This window comes from Trichomycterus rosablanca, chromosome 12, assembly GCF_030014385.1.
Source record: "Trichomycterus rosablanca isolate fTriRos1 chromosome 12, fTriRos1.hap1, whole genome shotgun sequence".
In the NCBI taxonomy this organism is placed as follows: domain Eukaryota; kingdom Metazoa; phylum Chordata; class Actinopteri; order Siluriformes; family Trichomycteridae; genus Trichomycterus; species Trichomycterus rosablanca.
In genome coordinates, this window is record NC_085999.1 from 31,077,936 (window position 1) to 31,100,461 (window position 22,526).

The window sequence follows — 22,526 nt, forward strand, 5'->3', positions numbered from 1 at the left end:
CCAACACGCGCCAGTATGATTTTTCCCTCTTTTTTCAGTTGGTGGCCTCGCACAGCTAAACGTGACCCATCACATTTTGGCTCTGGTTCCTTTCTCTCCCTCTTGACATGAGCCGTTGAGAAAATGACCATCCTGCATTCAAAGGCTAATACTTCTTAGCTACCCTGTAACCATCTGCACAGACCAAGGAAATGATTCATTCTACCCTTAAGTCCATTTTTTACCACAGCCGCTCACTGATTTCAAAACAACATCAAAAATATATGTTTTATTCAAAACACAGCTGGTTCACCTGGATATGTTTACATTTCTGAATACTGTTTTGTCTGGGCAAGAACCATGCAGGTATTTTAAGAACTGAGCTCATGTTCAAACCAGAAAAAGAAAGTCGGAGTGTTCTACCTTTACATCCTGTTTACTTTTTATTGGCTGGGTTCTGCATTGACTACAAACTCCTGCTAAAATACAGTAGTTTAGCTGTTAGAGATCTTACTGACCCGCTAAATCAGTGCCCATCCTGAGCACTGTTAGCCATAGCATACCTAGCGTGAGTCTCTGAAAGTCCTTGGGTCTGTCTTTCTTTTTCTGATTTTTAAATACCATGTCCACTCACTGTCCACTCTATTAGACACTCCTACCTAGTTGGTCCACCTTGTAGATGTAAAGTCAGAGACGATCACTCATCTATTGCTGCTGTTTGAGTTGGTCATCTTCTAGACCTTCATCAGTGGTCACAGGACGCTGCCATTGGGGCCCTGTTGGCTGGATATATTGTTTGGTTGGTGGACTGTTCTCAGTCCAGCAGTGACAGTGAGGTGTTTAAAAACTCCATCAGTGCTGCTGTGTCTGATCCACTCATACCAGCACAACACACACTAACACACCACCACCATGTCAGTGTCACTGCAGTGCTGAGAATGATCCACCACCCAAATAATACCTACTCTGTAGTGGTCCTGTGGGGGTCCTGACCATTGAAGAACAGCATGAAAGGGGGCTAACAAAGCATGCAGAGAAACAGATGGACTACAGTCAGTAATTGTAAAACATCAAAGTGCTTCTATATGGTAAGTGGAGCTGATAAAATGGACAGTGAGTGTAGAAACAAGGAGGTGGTTTTAATGTTATGGCTGATCGATGTATATTATTTACTTAAAATCATAGCAGAATTTAGCAAAAAATGGCACATCCTAGGACTTATTTTTTGCTACCTCTATTAGTGTTCTATGCTCTTGGGAGGCAGTAAGAGATAAGCTACACGAGAGAAAGTGCTACACATTTTAATAGAATTTAAAAAGATAACTCGATAATCACTCATTTATTTATTAAATAATGTCACTCATTTAAATTCCTGTCACAAGAACAGTTAAGCATCAGCAACATTAAATTGAATATGCATGATTTTGTCCGGCTTTGCGGCGGGAATAGGGGTGAGGGGTTTGTTGGGGGGGGGGGGGTGTTAACGATTTACACGGATGCCTACAACTGCAGGAATAGACTTCCAAATAAGAATTGATTGAACATTATTTTCTGTAATGATGCATATCAAGCTTTGTTATTTCTGAGAAGCGTCACATCTCTGGCATTATTATTAGCATTTTAGCCTAGCGTAGCATGGTACATAAAGCAGCGTAATGCAAATATTTGTACGGCAGTCTCATCCGGTTACTTCACAGCGGCGGAGGCAAGCGCCGAAAAAAACAAGTGACCAGTTTACTTGTCATCTCTTATCAGCATTAGAGCTCATTTTTCATTAATTGGATGAATTAATTTCAAGCCGTTGGATCTGTTGGTGTTTTGCTGTCCCTCTTTACTAACGTCTGTCAGGATGAATTTCTGAGTGGAATTGAGTGACCTTTGGAGGCAAAGATTGGAGTGACGAGATCAGCGCAATTTGAAAAGACAATGTCGCTTGGTGTAAATGTGATACATGTAATAAATGACATTCAACCTTTTAGAGATAATAAGCTTTTGCAGTGTGTTATGTGGAATATGTATGAGCTCCGGCTGCCTAAAACATTCTTCTGTTAGGACATAATTCAATTATTAATCACACTGTGTTTTATTATTAGAACAGCTGATACATTCAGCTTAAATCTGAATAATAAAGAAATAACAATAATAATATTCTTTCTGACAGATTCTTAAAAATTAAAACAATCAAATATGCTTATTTACTCCTATATCTGTTATAGCTGCAAAAGAGAGGGAAGCTACACCATATAAATACATTTGGCCATCCAGCAATTTATCCATTCATCCATCCAAGTCCATCCATCTGCTTCTTCATCCATCTATCCATCCACCCATCAATCCATCCATCCATCCATTCACTCATCCATCCATCCATCCATCCATCCCTCCACATCTTAACAAGGGAGTGTTAGGCTCTGTGGCATCAGGGGAATGTACCATCTCTCCCTGATGCCACAGGCCTTACAGAGCAGAAACGAGCTGTGCCTTTAAATACCTGGCCAGCTCGTTAGGGCGAAGTGGCTACACCTGTGCCTTCCCTTATTTAAGGGATAGGTGCAGAGCTGTAGTCGTCGCACCTTCTGCTCATGTTGGCTGATTCTTTTTTCTTTCTTTGAGTTTGTTTGACACTGCGGTGTCCTTTTATGTTTATTGTTTTTTTTATTATCTTTAGGTTGTGCCGCCGCACTGTGCCGCCGCCGCCGTGCCGCTGCCGCCAGGCCACCGCTAGTGGGCGCCACCACGCCGCCGCCGCCGCCAAGCTGCCGCCAGAGTGCCGCAGCTGTCGTGCCGCCGCCGCCGCCTGGTGGTTGCTCTCAGGTCGCTGTCGGGCCGCTGCCGCCGAGCCGTCGAGCCGCCGTGCCGCCGCCACCTAGAGACCCCATGACTGCGCCCAGAGGAACGTGACCCCCTCCCAGCTACCGCTGGTGACAGCGTCACGTCCCGCCCTCTGGAGCGCAGGAGCAAACGGCCACTTCCCAGCCACCCTGGCTGGTGACAGCGCCTTTGCTTTTAACTTTATAAATCCGCAAGTAAACCACACCCGGTGGATGGCATGGCGCTGACCAGCATTAACTGCTGGTGAGCGCCGTGCCATTTATCTACCGGCGGTGTCATCCCCCCTTCTTCGGCCAACAGCGCGAGGTTTCCCACCTCGCGAACCCGGTCGCTTCGCCTCTTTAGTGCTGGGAGCGGTTTTGCTTTCAGCGTTGCTGTGGCAGCGTGCTTAAGCTCCCAGCCTGGAGGTGAGCGACCAGGGTTCGCGCCTCGCGCTTTCCCTTTTTCCCTTTTATGTTTTTTCCCTTGTTTCTTTCAGTCTGGCGTCACCGGCTGCCTTCGGGATTCCCCGAAGTGTTTTTTGTTACTGTTATTCCTTTATTTTATTGTATATTACGTTTATGATTTTGTAAATAAAACCCTTTTAAGTTAAAACCTCCGCATCCTTGGGTCCTTCCTCCCACATCATAACAGGGAGGTTACCCCATATAAATGCTATACAGGTGTCTGCATACATTTGGCCATCCATCCATCCATCCATCCATTCATCCATCCATCCATCCACCCACCCATCCAATACCTATTCATCCAACCATGTATCCATCCATTTATTTATCCTCCATCCATCCATTCATCCATCCATCCATCCACCCACCCATCCAATACCTATTCATCCAACCATGTATCCATCCATTTATCCATTTATTTATCCATCCATCCATTTATTCATCCATCCATTGCACATCCATCCATTTATCCATCCATAAATCCATCCAACACCTATCCATCCATCCATGCACTAATCCATTCATCCATCCATCCATTCATCTATCCATCCATCAACATCCATTCCTCCTTCCAGTCAATCCTTTTAATCCTACAACTCAATGTATCTATGCAATTCGACCACCCCACCCCATTCATCCTTTCAATCCATCCATTCATCCATCCGTTCACACACACGGTACATACATTCATCCATCCTGATGACAGTTTGTGGGTAGACAATTACAGACTGTAGTAGAGCAAAAGACTAGAGGAAGATGAACACATTGTGCATGAGAAAAGAAACTAGCTCTAGTCTCTAACCGTTCACCTACAACAAGTACTAAGGAGGTAAATGAGTATGTGTTCCTAATAATAAGGTTTAAACATTATTTTAAAAAATCCAACAGATGGGCTACAGTCAGTTATTGTATACCCACAGTTTATCTGTTTGAAAAGTGAAGCTTTTTCCCCACTGCAGTGCTTAGAAAATGTAAAATTAATTAATTCTGTAAAGCCAAATACAGTAAATCATTCAACAGTTCTGATAGTCCTGCTCTTTCTAAACAAAGCAGAGTTTGAGCACGAGATCTATCATATCAGGACAAATTTCTTCGTGACGCAAAGATGGAGTGAGGGTGATGGGATGCTAATGATTTCATTAAAACAGATGAGGCAATGGTCAGCCTCATCCCTTCAAAAGCTAGTCCATGCACGGCAAGGCTTTGTGATTGATAACACCGTTCAGTATATTTAATTTGAGAGTCCGAGTCAAATGACAACTGCCTTCCATTGACTGAAAGCAATCTTTTTAAAAGGGATCCTTTACTAAGTATCAGACGGAGAGGCATCTTCGCTCTGCCTGGGTGTCACGCTCCCTTGGGATGAACGGTATTGATTGTTCTTAAATATATTGTGCTTTTGCTGGAAACAGCTGCTGGTAATGCCCCAACCAATGATCCAACCCCCCCGCCACCACACAATCCGCCTCCTTGCCCAACCGTACACTCTGCGGTTCATTGATATTTAATGATATGGGACGAATTTAAACTGAAACCAGTTCAAGTTCAGATTTGTTTTGTTTTGTAACGTATCCTGAAGGTTCATGTCTGGATTTCTTTGATGTGGATAATTACGATCAGCGGATCATACTACCGCTCCACAGAATCGTCCAGCTCTGTAACCACAGAATTTGTCAATTTGTCAAAAAAAACACAGTAATTGTGTATGTGGGACAGTGGTAGCCTAGTGGGTAGAGCTTTCAACTAAAAGGCTGAGAGATTGAATCCCAGCTCTGCCCTGCAGCCACTGTTGGGCCCTTGAGCAAGACCCTGTCTGGTCCAGGGGTGCTGTACAATGGCTGACCATGCACTCTGACCCCAGCTTCCGAAACAAGTGAAAAAAGAAGAATCAAACCCGGGACTTTCTTGCTGTAAGGCAACAGTGCTACCCACCGAGCCACCATGCCGCCCTCCAGCATTCAAGCACAGGTTGCACACAGGGGTTTTTCCAAAACTAGTCGATTCTCTTTGATTTTTGATTTACAGTTTAAACTATTGCACTTAGGTGGTGCAGCAGTCTATTATGCTAGCCCACCATTGGTGCTGTTAACTGTCTGGGTGTCTACACAGACATGAGCTGGTCTTTCAGCTTTTGAGACAGCTAGTTTCAGCTGTACTCACCATTGTTGCAACACACCTTGAATACTTTAATCATTGGGAAGTTTTTACAGTATATAACACATTACAGCTGAAGAAGATAAAACTTGTTAGAGTCCTGATGGTTTAGTCATGTTGTAACCCAACTTTAGGTCCTACAGCAATAATAATCGGAGTTAAATAATTGTATCAAAATATCCTGCTACTCTAAATTAAATAGTTCATTTACTGTGTTCTACTGCTGCACCTATGTATAAAGAAGTATTGGGACACCTCTTTGAATTATGCTTCTAACTTTGCAGCAACAGTTTAAGGAAGGCCCTTCCTGTTCCAGAAGAAGAGCTTGGTTTAAATAAACTGAACAGCTTTGGAATTAACTGGAACATCAATTTAGGTTTTCTTGACCAATATCAGTGTCCAGCCATATCAATGCTCCTTATACTGAATGGGCACAAATTTCCACAGACATACTTCAAACTCTTGTGAGAAGCTTTCTCAAAAGTGTGCCTGTTGTTATAGCTGAAAAGATCTCATAGTGGTCGTGATTTGTTTTTGAAATGGAACCTCCAACAAGGTGTCCAAATATTTTTGACCATATATCGATTCATCATTAACATTTCTGCTTGGATGTAAATATGATTTGAGGACATTGTACATCTATCTTAGAGTATATGGATTGCCACTGCAGGTGGGCTTTTTCCATAAAAAATACAACACCTCCCCTTTGTAATCCCCCACACATGTTTACTACGATGGGAGGAGGGGTTGGTGGTGTAATTATTCTACCTCATCAAACTAGAAAAGTTTTGTTTGTGTTATTATTTTTGATCCTGAATAGTGTGTAAAAGATGTTTTCTTTCTTTTAGCCTCTGTTCCTCATTACATAGTCTTGCTTTAGCTCAGGATCAGTACATTTTAGTGCTATTGTCTAGCATCTGCTGGTGGTTGTAAACCGCAACATGTGTGTGAAAAAGATTTTACCGGTATTTTGTAGATGTTATCATTTTTTCAAGAGTCTCTTGCTGACAGTAAGAGACTGTGGGTGGCTACATCAAAGCGAGGTACGTTCTCCTCCACAGAGCCTAATGAGTTACAAGGTTTAGCAGCTTTGTCTGGCTGTGCCATCTGTGAATTTGAAAACATGACTGTGCCAACATGCCAGGCTTCTGTAGGTCTCTGAAGGGAACGCGGCTTTTATTTGCTATCGCACCTTTTCTGCATCTTTGTTCTGCTCATTTTAAAATATCGCAGTCAGAATGGATTTACATAAACAGTATTTTAGACTGATTTTATCTTTAGAACGGATTTCTATTTTATGTGCTTTCCTTCCACACAGACTAGATAATTTAATCACAACAAGATTCTTACAAAGCAAGTTAAGTGAATCCATTCATACATCCGCACTTTGGAGGCCTCTGGTACAAAGAATAGTTACAATTAACTTCTATATTTAAAATATTTTACTGGCATATCTGCCTTTCGTACTTGGTTCTTAATACCATTAGTCTTTTACTTTATTGCTTGGTAAAAACAGAAAATGCATAACAAACAATCTAATCATTTCTCAACACACAATTGTTCAGAGATTTCTGATTTCAGAGTTGTGAACTCTCGTGTCTAGCTCATTTTGAGGATTTTAATGTGTTATGGATCACTGTTCTAGTCAGCTAGTGTGGCGTTATGGTAAAAACCACTAGTTCTGGGGTACGAAACCCAGGCTGGGCTCACAAATACATTACATGAACCTAGCCACCGGGGGGAATACACATCAGTTCATCTTCAGTGCCAGTCCCAAGTCTGGATAAAAAAACTGTCAAATCAAACATGTGCCATATGATCCACTGTTGAGATCCTTAAAGGAATCATCATCATCATCATAGATCAGTGTCCTTCTAAAAGATCCAACTTTGACCCAGTTTTAGCTTCTTCCCAGAGCTAGTCTTATTTTCAGTTATTGTAATATAATAATAATAATAATAATAATAATAGAAATAATAATAATTATAATAATAATAAAAATAGTACTAATGATAATACAGTATTTTATATAAAAATAACAATAATAACGATACAAACAATAACAATAATAATACAGTGTTTCATAGTAATAATAACAATAATAATATGGTATTGCACATAAATAATAATAATAATAATAATAACAATGCTAATAATAATAGTAATAATAACAAAAATATGGTATTGCACATAAATAATAATAATAATAATAATAATAATAAAATAATAATGGTAATAATAACAATAATAATATTGTATTGCACATAAATAATAATAATAATAATAATAATAATAACAATAATAATAATAATAATAAAATAATAATAATAGTAATACTACTACTACTAATAATAATAGTAATAATTACAATAATAATATGGTATTGCACATAAATAATAATAATAGTAATAATAATAATAATAATAATGGTAATAATAACAATAATAATATGGTATTGCACATAAATAATAATAATAATGATAATAATAATAATAATAATAGTAATAGTAATAGTAATAAAAACAATAATAATATGGTATTGCACATAAATAATAATAATAATAATAGTAATAATAATAATAATAATAATAATACAGTATTTTATAATAAAAATAATAATATACAGTTTTCTACATAAATAATAATAATATACAGTTTTCTACATAAATAATAATAATCATTAGAATAATACAGTATTGTTTAATAATAATAATAAAAATAATAATAATAATATTAAAACAGTATTTTAGGTTTTAAATATCCTTGTTTAATGGACAATGCACCTTAAGTGTTTCATATCAGCTTAAAGAAATTTTATCATGGTGTTTAGGGTCAAATAAAAAAAAACACCCTTTTCACCTGTTTTAAATAGTTTGTTGAATGTATTTGTTGGTTTGTTAGAGTTTGTTGGATCTGAGGCATTTCGCCCCCTTCAAACATTCTCATGTTTGTGGGAGCAGGGAGATAAAGTTCTGTTATTAACACGTATTACTGTTGGCCTAAAAGTGAGTATTCTTCAATCCTTTTTGTGTTGACAAATGACTGAAGGAATTTTGATTATGTCACTTGAGCCTTCATACTCACAATATTAAAATATAATTCAGAACAAGCTGTAGGCACATCTTGTTAATAAGAATGAACGATTATTAATAATAATCCTTTAAAGATCTATTTTTAATTTACTTTTAATTACTTACGATAAAGGTACTTCAAATAAAGACCATAATTCTTTCTGATTTTCTCTGTGACATTGAGCTAAATAAGTACAACGACGTCTTTAATTACTTTACTCATCTTCAGTAAGAGCACCAATCATTCTGGACTTATATGCACATATTTTCTTTCTATAAGATCAAACTATTCAAGATGCAAATCATTGGACCTACAGAAAGTGCGTTTGCTTAAACACTGGTGTTTATGACGTCCCATCCCGGTGCGCTCCCAAACAAAGACAGATAGGGTGGAAACAAGTCATTTAATTAGTGCTGGAGGATCCGTCCCTGACTGCAGCAGCCGATTATACATTCTGCAGGCATCCACCGCTCTTATTTCATGGCAGGAAAGCAAATCTTCTCTGGCCCAGGCTGGTACAGTACATCTTTCTCCTTCCATTTAAGCGAAGGTAAATAGCAGAGACAGACAGCTTCATTAGACAGCATGTGAGCAGCAGGCAGGGGAGGATTGTCGCTTAAATAGTGGGCTTTTACTGCGGGGCTAACTGGCGACCTCGGATCAATTACAGCTGACATTATTGTTTGTTGTGAGCTCTTTCAGGACGGAGGAGGAGAGGCAGGATGGGCCCGAGCTTAGCCGAAAATGTAATTTTCCTCCTTCTTTGCCTTCATTGCACAAACAATAAATCACTCAGTTGAAGAGATAATAAAGTGCCAAGTAGGAACTGGTTTAATTTTTGTCAAGGGAAATCTTCCAGGCACACCAGGATAACACAGAGAGAAAAGAGCTGATGGCTACGGGAGGGGGGTGGGGGGCTGTTGGGACAGCTAACATTTAAACACATGTTTCTTTTGATTGTGCTGAAACTGATACTTTTTAATGTTGTTATTACACCAACAAGAATAGCAATAATAATATATTAATACACCTTCTTTTAAACCAGCCATTAAAAACTAAAGTTATATGCATAATATAAGCTTGAATATATTTTCAGTCATATTGCAAGATATTCACTGGGACATAATAGGCTAACATGTTTGCCAAGCACCAACAAGAGTGCCATGTCTGAAGGAGGAGAGGCCATGTTTAAACGAATGCCCTGACCCCTGCTACAGTGACTCCTCCTGTCTGGTTGAGGTTCCAGCTTAAGTGGCAGGAAAATACAATCGGAAGTAGTTTGGTCTTCTGTACACAGTGAGAATCTTTGCATGAACTTACAGCTGGCTGGATAAAGATGAGGTAAAAGCAGACGCCCTTATACATGTGAAAGGAAAGCTGACTCCCTTATGGATAAAATAGTCTTTTATTGCTAAATGCTGTAAATAAAAAAAAATAAAAAAAAGGAATCATGTTTTTATACCTGTCAAATAGTAAAGTTTTAAAATATTCAATTACATTAAGAATTTTTGGGCTGACAAAACTATTGAATATCAGCTCATATCACCCCAGTTCTGTTTCAGTTATACTGGTTACCTCTTCCACTTTATATTCAGTTATATTCAATTATTATTATTATTATTGTTATTATTATTATTATTATTATTATTATTTTATTGTTATTATTATTATTATTATTGTTACTATTATTATTATTATTATTATTATTATTATTATTATCATTATTATTGTTATTATTATTATTATTATTATTATTAATTATTATTATTATTATTATTTTATTATTATTGTTACTATTAATAATATTATTTTATGAGAAGCAATACAGAAATGAAAAAATATCTTATTATTGTTATTATTTGATTACACTTTTTGTTATTACTTTTAGCCAATGCTATTGTTTCATTATGAAAATTATATTAAATAACATTTGTTATAAATTAAAAATCTAGTAATATTTAATGATGTAATCTGTTTCTTACTGATATGCATGCTAATTAGGGCAGTCCCATCAACAAATGCATTCTCTTAGGTTGGCTGTAGTCCCAGTAGAGAATGATGGGTTGGTAGGGGTCACTTTCTTCCTCATTATATCATGTAGCCATATTAATCAGTATGAACATGAAATGATTAGTGCCTTCCATAAACAGCATAAAAACCACGTCGAGCATTCATCAGGTGAACCATTATTGGCACTACATTGTCCTAAAATGGGCCCTTTTAAAGTTTAGTTTCAATTCTTATTACTTTCTGTGTGTTTGTATGAGTTGGTCAGTTATAATGAAATCAGCGTTACTAAACAAGTAAAAGTGAAAGAAAAAAGGTTCAGTGCAATGCGGTTTTATTAAATAGTACAGTGGTACCTGGGGTAAGACTTTAAATACGCAGTGGCACTACAGAATTCATTCTTATCCCATGTATGCATGTACATCCAAAAACCAAATCTTTAAATTTTGGGCCCAAGATAAAGAGGCTCCCTGTTAACTATGTATTTTGGGTGGTATGGAATGCAGAACACATTTTCTGTGCTTTCTCAGATCTGCTTACAGCTTTTGATAAAGATCTTCTCAGCTTGTTCAGAGTTTTCCTGTGCTTTGTATAATCCGTAATTGCTAAAACATCTCTGAAGCATCTGAGAACTCAAAAGTAGAGAGAGATTAGACCCTGGAGAGCAGTCAGATGCTGTATACTCACGCTGCAGTCTTCCAAACGAGCTGGTCATCATTCTTTGAAAAGAAAAAGGTCTTTCTGAATGACAAAGGCAAAGTCATATCAGTCTTTAATAATCCCCTCCTGTAGCTCTCACACACTTTAATATGTTGATTTGGTGAAATCCGGATCAGGGAATCACAAAAGCATGTCAGCACTCAGTCCGGCTCTGAAAGGTGGATGTATACGTGAATGGCTTGGTCAGTTTGTTTGGATAAGGCAGAGTAAGTGTCCCGCACAACACTGCTGTGTTTTAATTGAAGACGGTCCTGGGAACGGTAATTGATTCCCACTCAGCACTTAAGGAGAAGCTTTTACAAGGTGTTGCTTGGCTTCTCCTACTTTAATCCCCTTCTTTTTAATGGTAAAGAATTTGTTTTCCCACTGAATCCTCTCTTTGGCTTTCTTATGGAAATCAGTGGTGCTTTTCCAATGAAAACAATGACACAGAAGGAGAGGTACGATTTTTTTTCTTTTAATACTTCACAAACACTCCATCGGAAGGCTTCCTGGTGCAGATCCGCTCTCTCATCCCTCCGCCACATATATTTCATTCAAAAGCAAAGTAGACTTGTTTGGTGTATTGTTCCCTCTCCTTTTCGTCCCTTTTACCTTGAGCCAATGATGCGGGGAGGTAGGTGTGTGAGAGAAAAATGCAAGGACGAGGCACAATCAATTCCACCAGAGACGCTCAAGTTTTCTTTTAAGAACTTGAGTGGAGCCTTTGAATGCTAGAGACCAAAAAATGTCCGTGCTACTTTTGATCCCTCAGTTCAAAGTCAGGAGAGACAGTGAGTGGGATCTCAGTTCAGGGACTCACACCGGGGTGTGACCTTATTTGTGTGCACATGTCCTTTGAAAAAAAAAAAAAGGGGAACAGCTTTGCTTTCACTATTTAATCTCTGTACAGAAATGTAGCAAACTGACTTAATGGTTTATAAACCTGAATATTGTAACATCAACTAGAGGTATTTTTATGTATATAAGATTTAGAAATTGTTCAGCATTAATGCATTTTAATATAGAAAGTAAACCAGAGCTTTTGGAGGAAATCCACGCAAACATGGGGAGAACATGCATGTTTTTTTGCATTTGGTCCCAATTGCATTTTCCTCTACTGAAGCTGATTTCCACTCCTAACTGAGGAGGGCCGTGATTACACACGCCCCTCTGACACATGTGCAGTAACAACTGCTTCTTTTCACCTGCGGGTTCATATGGAGATCCGTCATTAGGGCTGGGTATCGCCACTAATTTCCCGATTCGATTTCGATTCAACAGTTAGGCTTATTTGAGTTACATTAACAGGTTTTGTTTAAATATGTACAGATGTTCAGAGAACGAATGTGATAATTGTACAAAGAACATTTATTATTAAAAATATTTGTGTATTTTGTTTACATAAATAATTATTCCAAAACAGAAAACAGTAACATTCATTTTTTATTATTATTTTATATGTCTGACATGCTACAACATTGTAAATGTAATGTAAACATACACCTGGCTGTTGTACAGCTTATGCCAAGTTTACACTACATGACACTCTGATTAACACCTGGTCGCTGTAATGTTCACACTACACGACTGATCGGCGATGGGGGGTTTTACACTACACCATCTATCACCAGGGGGAATCACAGGCTAGCTTCTCTGGTCTCCAAAACTACGTTTTGTCACGAAAACACACGTGAGAAGTGATGAAAGGTTTAATGATACCACGTCCAAACATGCACATCAACAAGTAGCGAGAGATCAAAGTTTGTGCGCTGATGAAATAAATGAATCTGAGTGGATTTGGCAACACGAGCAGCACGGCTTGTTCTATAGTGAGTTGGAGGTTAATAAATATTTTGTTTTGTAGAGAACGATCAGGTCAGAAATACTGTAAAACTCGCATGTGCTGATGTATTCTGATAGAAACTATATTGCGCTCCACCACCTGTTTACCACCTCTCCCCTGTGTTTCCCCTCGCTGTTTCACACATTGATGGAGAGCCGAGTTTTGATCGCAGAGCGAACACCGAGTTCCTCCCGAATCCAGCACCGACCCGTTGCCGAGCGAAAATCAGTGCAAAAAGTTGTGTAGTGGTCATAACTTGAGCTTCTGCCATGCTAAACTGATGTGCAGGTCAGATCTCGTTGCATGAAAAAACACTGGCTGGTCACGTGAAATTAAAGGGGGTAACAGATTTCCGTGTGCACCGTAAAAAGGGGCGTATTTAAAAGATCAATCTCGCGTTTATATGAATCGATATCGGATCGTTCAAATAAAGATCGATTCCAATCGAAAAATTGATTTTATAAACCCACCCCTATCCGTCATGCACTGAGCTCTATTATTCCCTGTCTCTGTGCAGGCATTGATCCATTAGAGGTCATAACTTTAAGTTAAAAGGAAACCCTTTTGACCCTCCCACCCTCAGACAAGCCAATCATTTTCTGTATAGGTGCCTGGCCTGCCAGTAGCCTGGTGTGCTAGATTGTTTTACCATTGTGCCACGTGAGTGCCCATAACATATGGAATTGTAATGATTTTTGAATTAATTACTCACTAGGTTCAGAAATAATTCTGGGTTACAAATACACCTAGACCACTCAGGTGGTGCAGCGGTAAAAACACACGCTGGAACCAGAGCTGGGATCTCGAATACACCGTATCGAATCTCAGCTCTGTCTGCCGGCTAAGGCTGAGCCGCCACATGAACAACGATTGGCCTGTTGTTCAGATATGGGTGGGACTAAGCTGGATGGGGTCTCTCTCTCTCTGCTGGCTGATTCATGGCGCCTGCACAGAGATGAGAAAAGAGTGCTCTCAGGGTGTGTCTCTCCATACACAATGCTGAGCTGCACTGCACTCGTCAAAGTGCAGGTGATAAGCATGCTGCCCACGTGTCGGAGGGGGCGTGGGTTTGCTTCGTTCTCCTCAATCAGAGCAGGGATCGGCATTGGTGGAGAGGAAGCATGACGCAATCGGGCAATTGGACGCGCTAAAAAGGGAGAAAAAGGGAAGAAAATGCATTAAGAAAATACAAACATACCTGGAGGTAACCCTAACTTAAATGACTAATTTGGTGGTGTAGAAGCTCTTTAATCTCATTCAGCTGTGTGGCACGGCCTCCTAATTTGTTGTTAGTAATCATGAGTGGATTCAAACAAGCTTTTTTGTTATGTGCTTCGAGGCCAATAGGCAGGATGAAGACTCTGTTTATGTTTTTATTTCTTCGTTTAAGTGATCAGCAGCAAACTTTAGTTAATCTGTGCAGCAGCTGCATTTTTCTTTTATTGTTTTGACCGACTGGACAACTGTCTTTTCAGAACAGACGTAACATTTCGGAGTTTGGGTTTTCTTCTTAAGCTTGACTGTTTTGTGTACTTTTTTCAATCTTTGCTGTCAAAATAGCTTCTTATACATCTGTGAGCAAAGAGAAACCATCTGTAGTCAATCGTAATCACTAACAAAGAATTAGGAGGCCATACAACAAAGCTGCATCAAGTTACAAAACGTTCAACCCCACCAATGAATCATTTTGTTATATTTACAGAAAACAATAAATCTAGATGCTATTTGTTGCTTATTAGTCATGCAGACATTATTTCCTGGCTGTGTTCCAAACTGCATGCAGAAGTGCAATAGATAGACATTTAGAACAATGTTTAGAACAATTGTGCAATTTGGGACAAACCCTGACTCAACTGTTGTGTTTAGTCTAGTATTTTTCCGCCCTACTGAGAAACCTTTGTCATCCATTCCAATCATCCATTGTTGTTTATTTTTAACCCTTATTTCCATCTATTGGTCTGAAAAACTTCTCACAATGTTCATCAGACCAGGTCTGTTTTACCCGAGATCAACCTGGAAATATTGTTTTGTACATTCAAGCAAAATTTGTTGGCGCTTTTGGCGGTGGGCATGGGCACCCTGACTGTTCTGCGGCTATGCAGCCCCATACACAACAAACTGTGATGCGCTGTGTATTCTGACACCTTTCTATCAGAACCAGCATTAACTTCTTCAGCAATTTGAGTTACAGTAGCTCGTCTGTTGGATCGGACCACACGAGCCAGCCTTCGCTCCCCAAGTGCATCAATGAGCCTTGGCCGCCCACGACCCTGTCGCCGGTTTACCACTGTTCCTTCCTTGGACAACTTTTGATAGATACTGACCACTGCAGACCGGGAACACCCCACAAGAGCTGCGGTTTTGGAGACGCTCTGACCCAGTCGTCTCAATCTATTTCCTCGGCTGCTCCCGTTAGGGGTCGCCAGCGGATCGTGATCTGCGTTATTGATATGGCACAGTTTTTACGCCGGATGCCCTTCCTGACACAACCCTCCCTATTTATCCGGGCTTGGGACCGGCACTACAATGCACTGGTTTATGCATCCTAGCGGCTAGGTACCCATAGGACAATTCAGTGTCTCTGCATGTTTTTGGACTGTGGGAGATAACCGGAGCACCCGGAGGAAACCCACGCAGACACGGGGAGAACATGCAAACTCCCTACAGAAAGGACCCGAACCACCCCACCTGGGGATCGAATCGAGGACCTTCTTGCTGTAAGGTGACAGTGCTACCCACTTAGCCACCGTGTCGCCCTGACCCAGTCGTCTAGCCATCACATTTTGCCCCTTGTCAAACTTGCTCAAATCCTTACGCTTGTCCATTGTTCCTGCTTCTAACACATCAACTTTGAGGATAAAATGTTTTACCAGAGATAAGCCTGGAAATATTGTTTTGTACATTTAAACAGTTTTAGCTCTTGATTATTTCACTAATGACTTTTATGTCTGGCTCTTTTATGCAGAGATGCAGCGTTTTGAATAATGTCATTACTATTATTAGCAAAACGTTTCCACAATTCCACACAGAGCTTAATTGTGATACATTTAAGACTTTATAATTGCAGTTATCATCATTAATATTTATTCTGTGTAATCAGAGCATTATAAAAATATTTATGCTCTTTGCTATTAAAGATAATGGTATAAAAACACCACAGGGAGAAATTACAGTATAAATGTTGTTATTAGAATTTCAGTGATGATTTGGTATGTCAGCGTTGGAGCGTATGGTAGATAGGCGAATAGGAGCTTAACTCTCCTCCACGCTGGGCGCTCATCCCTTCTTTATTTAACCGCTGTTTACTCAGCTTTAATGCCAAAATAATGAGTCCTTTAAATGCGTGTTTAATTGCCCCTGTCTCTGCCTCTGTCTCAGGTCTGGAGCTGCCATTCATGATGATGCCCCACCCCCTGATCCCTGTCAGCCTGCCTCCTGCGTCAGTCACCATGGCAATGAGTCAGATGAACCACCTCAGCACCATCGCCAATATGGCCGCCGCAGCACAGGGACAGAGTGCCCCTTCCAGAATGGTGACATCAGTGATTAAGGTAACACACGGTGCCGCTGGCTCTTTGCCTTAAGCGCATTTTCTCATCAGTCGTGGAGCGTGGGGGTGGGGGGGTGGAGACGGGGCTCGGCTGCATGATCGCATGATCCCACGATAGCCACGATTAGAAGACAGGGCACAGACAAAGGGATGGGGGAGAGGGGGAAAATGGAAAAAGGGTGCAGAATTAAAAGCTGACAGCTAGCTCGTAGCTCGGTGGTGTTTCGTGTAGCGTTCCGACGTCCGGTCTAGCTGTCGACCGAGCGGAGTGTAATTGCTGTGCATGTGTGTGTGTATCTCTGTGTGTGTGTGTGGTAGGAGCGGGTGCCTGACAGTCCTTCCCCAGCTCCCTCTCTGGAAGACGGCAGGAGGCCGGGAAGTCGGCCCTCGTCGCAGCGCAGCAGCAGCGTCTCCAGCTCGCCCGCACACACCGAGAGCTCGTCCGACAGAATGCGTACGTCTGCTCTGTCTCTCGCTGTTTCTCTCCCTCCCCTACTGTCTTGCTCCCGGCTTGTTCCTGCACATCGTATCTGTGCACATATATACTTTACTGTCTGCACTTGAGCTAAATTTGTCCTCCGTCCTGAGAGATGGAGGGAAGAGTGGCGCTCTTCTCATCTCTTTGGTTTTAGTAAGGAAGACCTATATATTGTTATCTCCTTTCCTTTTAAATATACTGGTTTTAGAGTACTGATCCTTAATAAATGAGTGATATGATCAGTTATGTCACCTCCTAGTGTATTTATGACAAATGGGCAGGTGCATACACCAAGAGAACAGAACAGGACTGAATGCTTGAGCTCAGGTGATTCTGATGCTGTGGAATGTCCAGCAGCCCCCAGCATACCACAGACCATCAGAGGCTAATTGAATGGCCTTCGTCCTGAGAGATGGAGGGAATAGTGGCGCTCTTCTCACCCCTTTGGTTTTAGTAATAGAGACCTATATATTTTACTTATCGCTTTTCTCTTAAACAGACCTGAATAAATGAGTGATATGATCAGTTATGTTACCTCCCAGTGTATTTATGACAAATGGGCAGGTGCATACACCAAGAGAACATAACAGGACTGAATGCTTGACCTTTACAGTATTAAGCCCAGGTAATTCTGATGCTGTGGAATGTTCAAGACTGTCCAGCAGTCCCCAACATACCACAGACCATCAGAGGCTAACTGAATGTTCTTCGTCTTGAGAGGTGGAGGGAATAGTGGCGCTCTTCTCACCCCTATGTTTTTTAGTAAGAGAGACCTATGTATTTCACTTATCGCTTTTCTCTTAAATATACTGGTTTTAGAGTACAGATCCTAAATAAATGCGTGATATGATCAGTTATGTCACCTCCTAGTGTATTTATGACAAATGGGTAGGTGCATACACCAAGAGAACAGAACAGGATGAAATGCTTGACCTTTACAATATGAAGCTCAGGTGATTCTGAAGCTGTGGAATGTTTAAGACTGTCCAGCAGTCCCCAACATACCACAGATCATCCGAGGCTAATTGCTTTATTGTATAGTGTTGCACATATGGATGGAAACATACACATGCTGGAACAGAAAAGGGAAATATAATGTATTTATGCTAACTAAATTCATTAAAACTAACTAAAGCTGTAGCTCATCATGCTAATTGCACCTGGTACTGATATTTATAAGGGAGAGAGTTGAAAAGCTGCTGTGAATTGGTAAAAATAATAAACCAGACAGCCCAGGCCAGACAACCCATGCTTTCTAGTGGTCCCCCAGTTTAGACTTGTGTCTGTAGGTGACAGGTCTTTTATGGTTCCACAGCCCCCAAATTCTGGAACTCCCCTCCACAATTTCTCGGCGACTGTTCCTCCATGTCTTCCTTTAAAGGTCACCGTAAATCTTCTCTCTCTGTGTCTTAACTTTGTTGGTTTTTTTTTCCTTATGTTCTTTCCTCTAATATTTGTTTGTAAAGCGTTCTTGGGTGTGTGAAAAGGGCCTATAAGTTGTACTTATTCTTCTTATTATTATTTAAAAAGGATCTGAACTTTGGAAACTAGTAAATAAACGATAAAACTTAATAAAACTTAATTTAACACACTGGCATTACACCAGGTAAACAGTTTGGAAGGTACTGATACAAATGTTAGACTAGTCACAGTGAAAAAAACATATATAATTAAACTGTCAAATAAAAAGTGCAAAATTTAATTTTCTATTTTAGTTTCTAAAAACAGACAATATATAACCACCTGTATTAGATTGAAAATTGTAGTCTAAAGGAATCTTTTAGTATTTATGTCTGTTCATTTCACATTTTCCCCTAATCTGAACATGTTAGGAAGAGAGGTGCAATGTGCTTTTTATGTACTCACTGTGGCTTTAGACCAGGATGCCAGTTGTTCACATAACACGCAAGCTTTGTCACACAAAATGCAGCCAAATTTTGCCTAAGAATTGGAACAAACAAGTACATTTAGTGTCATGTGTGTATATAATGGACATCCATACAGCATTTTTTTCAGAGAGCACAAATTCATGCCAACAAAATGCCTCCCACAGAGAAACAGAGCCTATGAACCTCTTCACTGTAGGGGTCAAGCATTCAGACCTGTGCTACCCCTCCCCAAATAAATGAATAACTAACTAACTAACTAACTAAATTAATAAATAAATGTGTTTAGTGACTTAACCAAGAGCATTCATTCTGTCATTCATTTTCTCTTTAACTGTTGCTTTATCCTGGTCGGGGTTGCAGTGGGTCTGATTCATTGGGCAAAAGACAGGAAACACCCCAGACAGTTCGCCAGTCCATCACAGGGCACACACATACACACACACACACACACACACACACACACACACACATACCTAGGGCAAGTTTAGTACCTCCATTTAACCTGACTGCAAGTCTTTGGAGTTGTTGGGGGAAACCACACAGACACAGAGAGAACATACAAACTCCACACTGAAAGGAAGGCCACGGAGTCGAATCCTGCGCTATTCCCTGCTCCACCCTGCCATCCCAACTGAGAACAGATGCCTGTCAGTTCCTTACTGCCCTTACTGTTTTACTAACATACATATTGAATTTCTCACTCATACCCTAATTAGAAGAGGTTTTTTTTATGTTACAGCTATTCTAGCTTTATTAAATGTATTTTAGGACACAGTGTCTACTCTGATTATTTTAGGATTATTTAAATAGAATCATTTGCAAGTGCTGGAACAGTATTGTAGAACATTCTATCACTGTGCTTTTTTCAAACTTTAGAAGGACAACCACTCGATTTCAGTGTTTAGTCGTTTTATTCTATAAAAATCTTTCAAGTATTCGTTTTACTTTTCCAAGAACATTGTCACAAATTCAGAAACCAATCACACTTCCACTTGAAAGCCATGCTCGACGGTTCTGCATTTCAGGCAGGACATTGGCAAATAGGATTTTGAATGACTTGCCCCATTGATTCGGAGACGAGGTTTACCACAAATCGCAGGCAGATGAAAGCCAAGGACATATTCACCTCCTCCAGCGTGAGGCGCCTATTTTCAGAGGCGCAAATCATTATTTGTCGCCAGATTTGCCTTTTTATTGCTCTTTCTATTGATTGAGGAGATCTAAGCTGATTTTCTCTGTTCTCTTGAAGCTCTTCATCAGAACGGGTTGGCCATGAACCAGGTTTTCCTGGGCCTGTCTCCCAGCATCCTGCCCGGCCCCAAAGAGGGCGACCTGGCTACTCTCGACTTTGGCCACGAGGCTAAGAGGATGCACGCCGAGAAAGGTCAGCACCCTTTTTTTACATCGTACTGCTTGTTTAGAGATCGGTATGGGTGCCATTTGCATGTAGTAACTTGATGAAATTAAACTCGACACTGAATCTAGTAACACACACACTTAACTACTCAGAATGTGTTTTGGTCAATCTCGGGCAGCATTGTTTCTAAGTGGGAGATGGTTGTATATGAGTAACAGGACTGAATAAGTTGTTTCTACACTCATTGTCCATTTTATTGGCTCCACTTAACATATAGAAGCACTTGTAGTTCTACAATTACTGACTGTAGTCCACCTGTTTCTCTGCATGCTTTGTTAGCCCCATTTCATGCTGTTCTTCAATGGTCAGGAATCTCCCAGGACCACCACAGAGCAGGTATTTAGGTGGTGGATCATTCTCAGCACTGCACTGACACTGACATGTTGGTGGTGTGTTAGTGTGTGTTGTGCTGGTATGTGGATCAGACACAGCAGCGCTGCTGGAGTTTTTAAATGCAGTGTCCACTCACTGTCCACTCTATTAGACACTCCTACCTAGTTGGTCCACCTTGTAGATGTAGAGTCAGAGACGATAGCTCATCTATTGCTGCTGTTTGAGTTGGTCATCTTCATCAGTACACTGCCCACGGGGTGCTGTTGGCTGGATGTTTTTGGTTGGTGGACTATTCTCAGTCCAGCAGTGACAGTGAGGTGTTAAAAAACTCCATCAGCATTGCTGTGTCTGCTGTTCATTGTAGAGTTTACAGTTATAAGGGGGACATGAACAAATACTAGGCATAACATTATAACCACTGACAGGTGAAGTGAATAACACTGATTATCTCTTCATCACGGCACCTGTTAGTAGGTGGGATATATTAGGCAGCAAGTGAACATTTTATTCTCGAAGTTGATGTGTCAGAAGCAGGAAAAATGGGCAAGCGTACGGATTTGAGCGAGTTTGACAAGGACCAAATTGTGATGGCTAGACGACTGGGTCAGAGCATCTCCAAAACTGCAGCTCTTGTGGGGTGTTCCCGGTCTGCAGTGGTCAGTATCTATCAAAAGTGGTCCACGGGAGGAACAGTGGTAAACCAGGGACAGGGTCATGGGCAGCCAAGGCTTATTGATGCACGTTTGGAGCGAAGGTGTTTATTTGGCCTCCGAATTCCCCAGATGTCAATCCAATTGAGGGATGTGCCGGACAAACAAGTTTGATCTATGGAGGCTCCACCTCGCAACTTACAGGAGTTAAAGGATCTGCTGCTAACATTTTGGTGCCAGATACCACAGCACAGGGGTCTAGAGGAGTCCATGCCTCGATGGGTCAGCAAAAGTGGGGCCAACACAATATTAGGAAGGTGGTCATAATGTTATTCCTAATAGGTGTTTAATGTCCTGGGGACAGAAATGGCACAGATTTGGCCGAATGGCCCATATTTTGTAGTTTTGATTAATTTTGTAGCATCTGGAAAAACTATACATTCCACATCTGGGTCAATGACCTGTATGTGAACTTGACATTCTGACAGCATATTTCTATCATTTATTTAGCAGTTAACTAGCATGGCTTGGGAATAAAGGTAGCACAGCTAGCATTTAGCTAAAACAAACAAAACAAAAGGAACTGAATCATTGATCTGAATATTATCTGATTCTCTGATGGTTAAATCCTGGTCTGGGAAATTGTTAACTTTGGAGTGATAATGATATTAAAGCCACTGTGGAAATCACTTGGCTTCGTGTTCCCCGATGAATCATCCTGACGAGGAGAGCCTGCGTCGGACCTGCCCGGAGACAGTGCAAGCTTGTGAAGCAAAGTAATTAGCATGATTTTATGAATTTACAGGTCAGGATGTAGGTGTGATGAGTGGGGAAATGGCAAAAGCAGCTGTCTGTATGCATCCGTGTGCAGATGTGCGTGATTTTAATTTCTTCTCCTTTTTTTATATTTATTTCTTTTTTCTGAAGGAGCGCTGGGCATTCTCGACGGACGTCTTCACATGTTTTTGATAATATTATCATGATACCTGTCAGTACTTCACATGTATTGCTTGTATAATTCCCCAGCAGAGACGTATCATATCATAGCAGTTATCCGAAAAGCATTTGTACGACCCCCTCGCTCTCACCCCTTCCTTTCCGTGGAGCAATCCTCTCAGCCTCTTTAGCTGGCAATTGAACCAGATTGGTCTTGATTTTGTCTGACTGGAAGAAA

The 22,526-nt window shown here is 40.4% G+C and overlaps 1 protein-coding gene across 3 annotated transcripts in view; it reads left to right on the top strand.

Moving 5' to 3' along the window:
• The window catches only part of dachd (dachshund d), a 205,519-nt gene that overhangs the window by 138,520 nt on the left and 44,473 nt on the right, over nucleotides 1-22,526 (top strand). For 2 of the 3 annotated variants that reach the window (XM_063005795.1, XM_063005796.1), the window contains exons 4-6: nucleotides 16,414-16,586; nucleotides 16,904-17,039; nucleotides 20,202-20,336. In XM_063005795.1, coding sequence (XP_062861865.1) covers nucleotides 16,414-16,586; nucleotides 16,904-17,039; nucleotides 20,202-20,336 — 444 coding nt within the window. The remainder of the gene's footprint in view (nucleotides 1-16,413; nucleotides 16,587-16,903; nucleotides 17,040-20,201; nucleotides 20,337-22,526) is intronic. The other variant, XM_063005797.1, reaches the window with a different exon arrangement.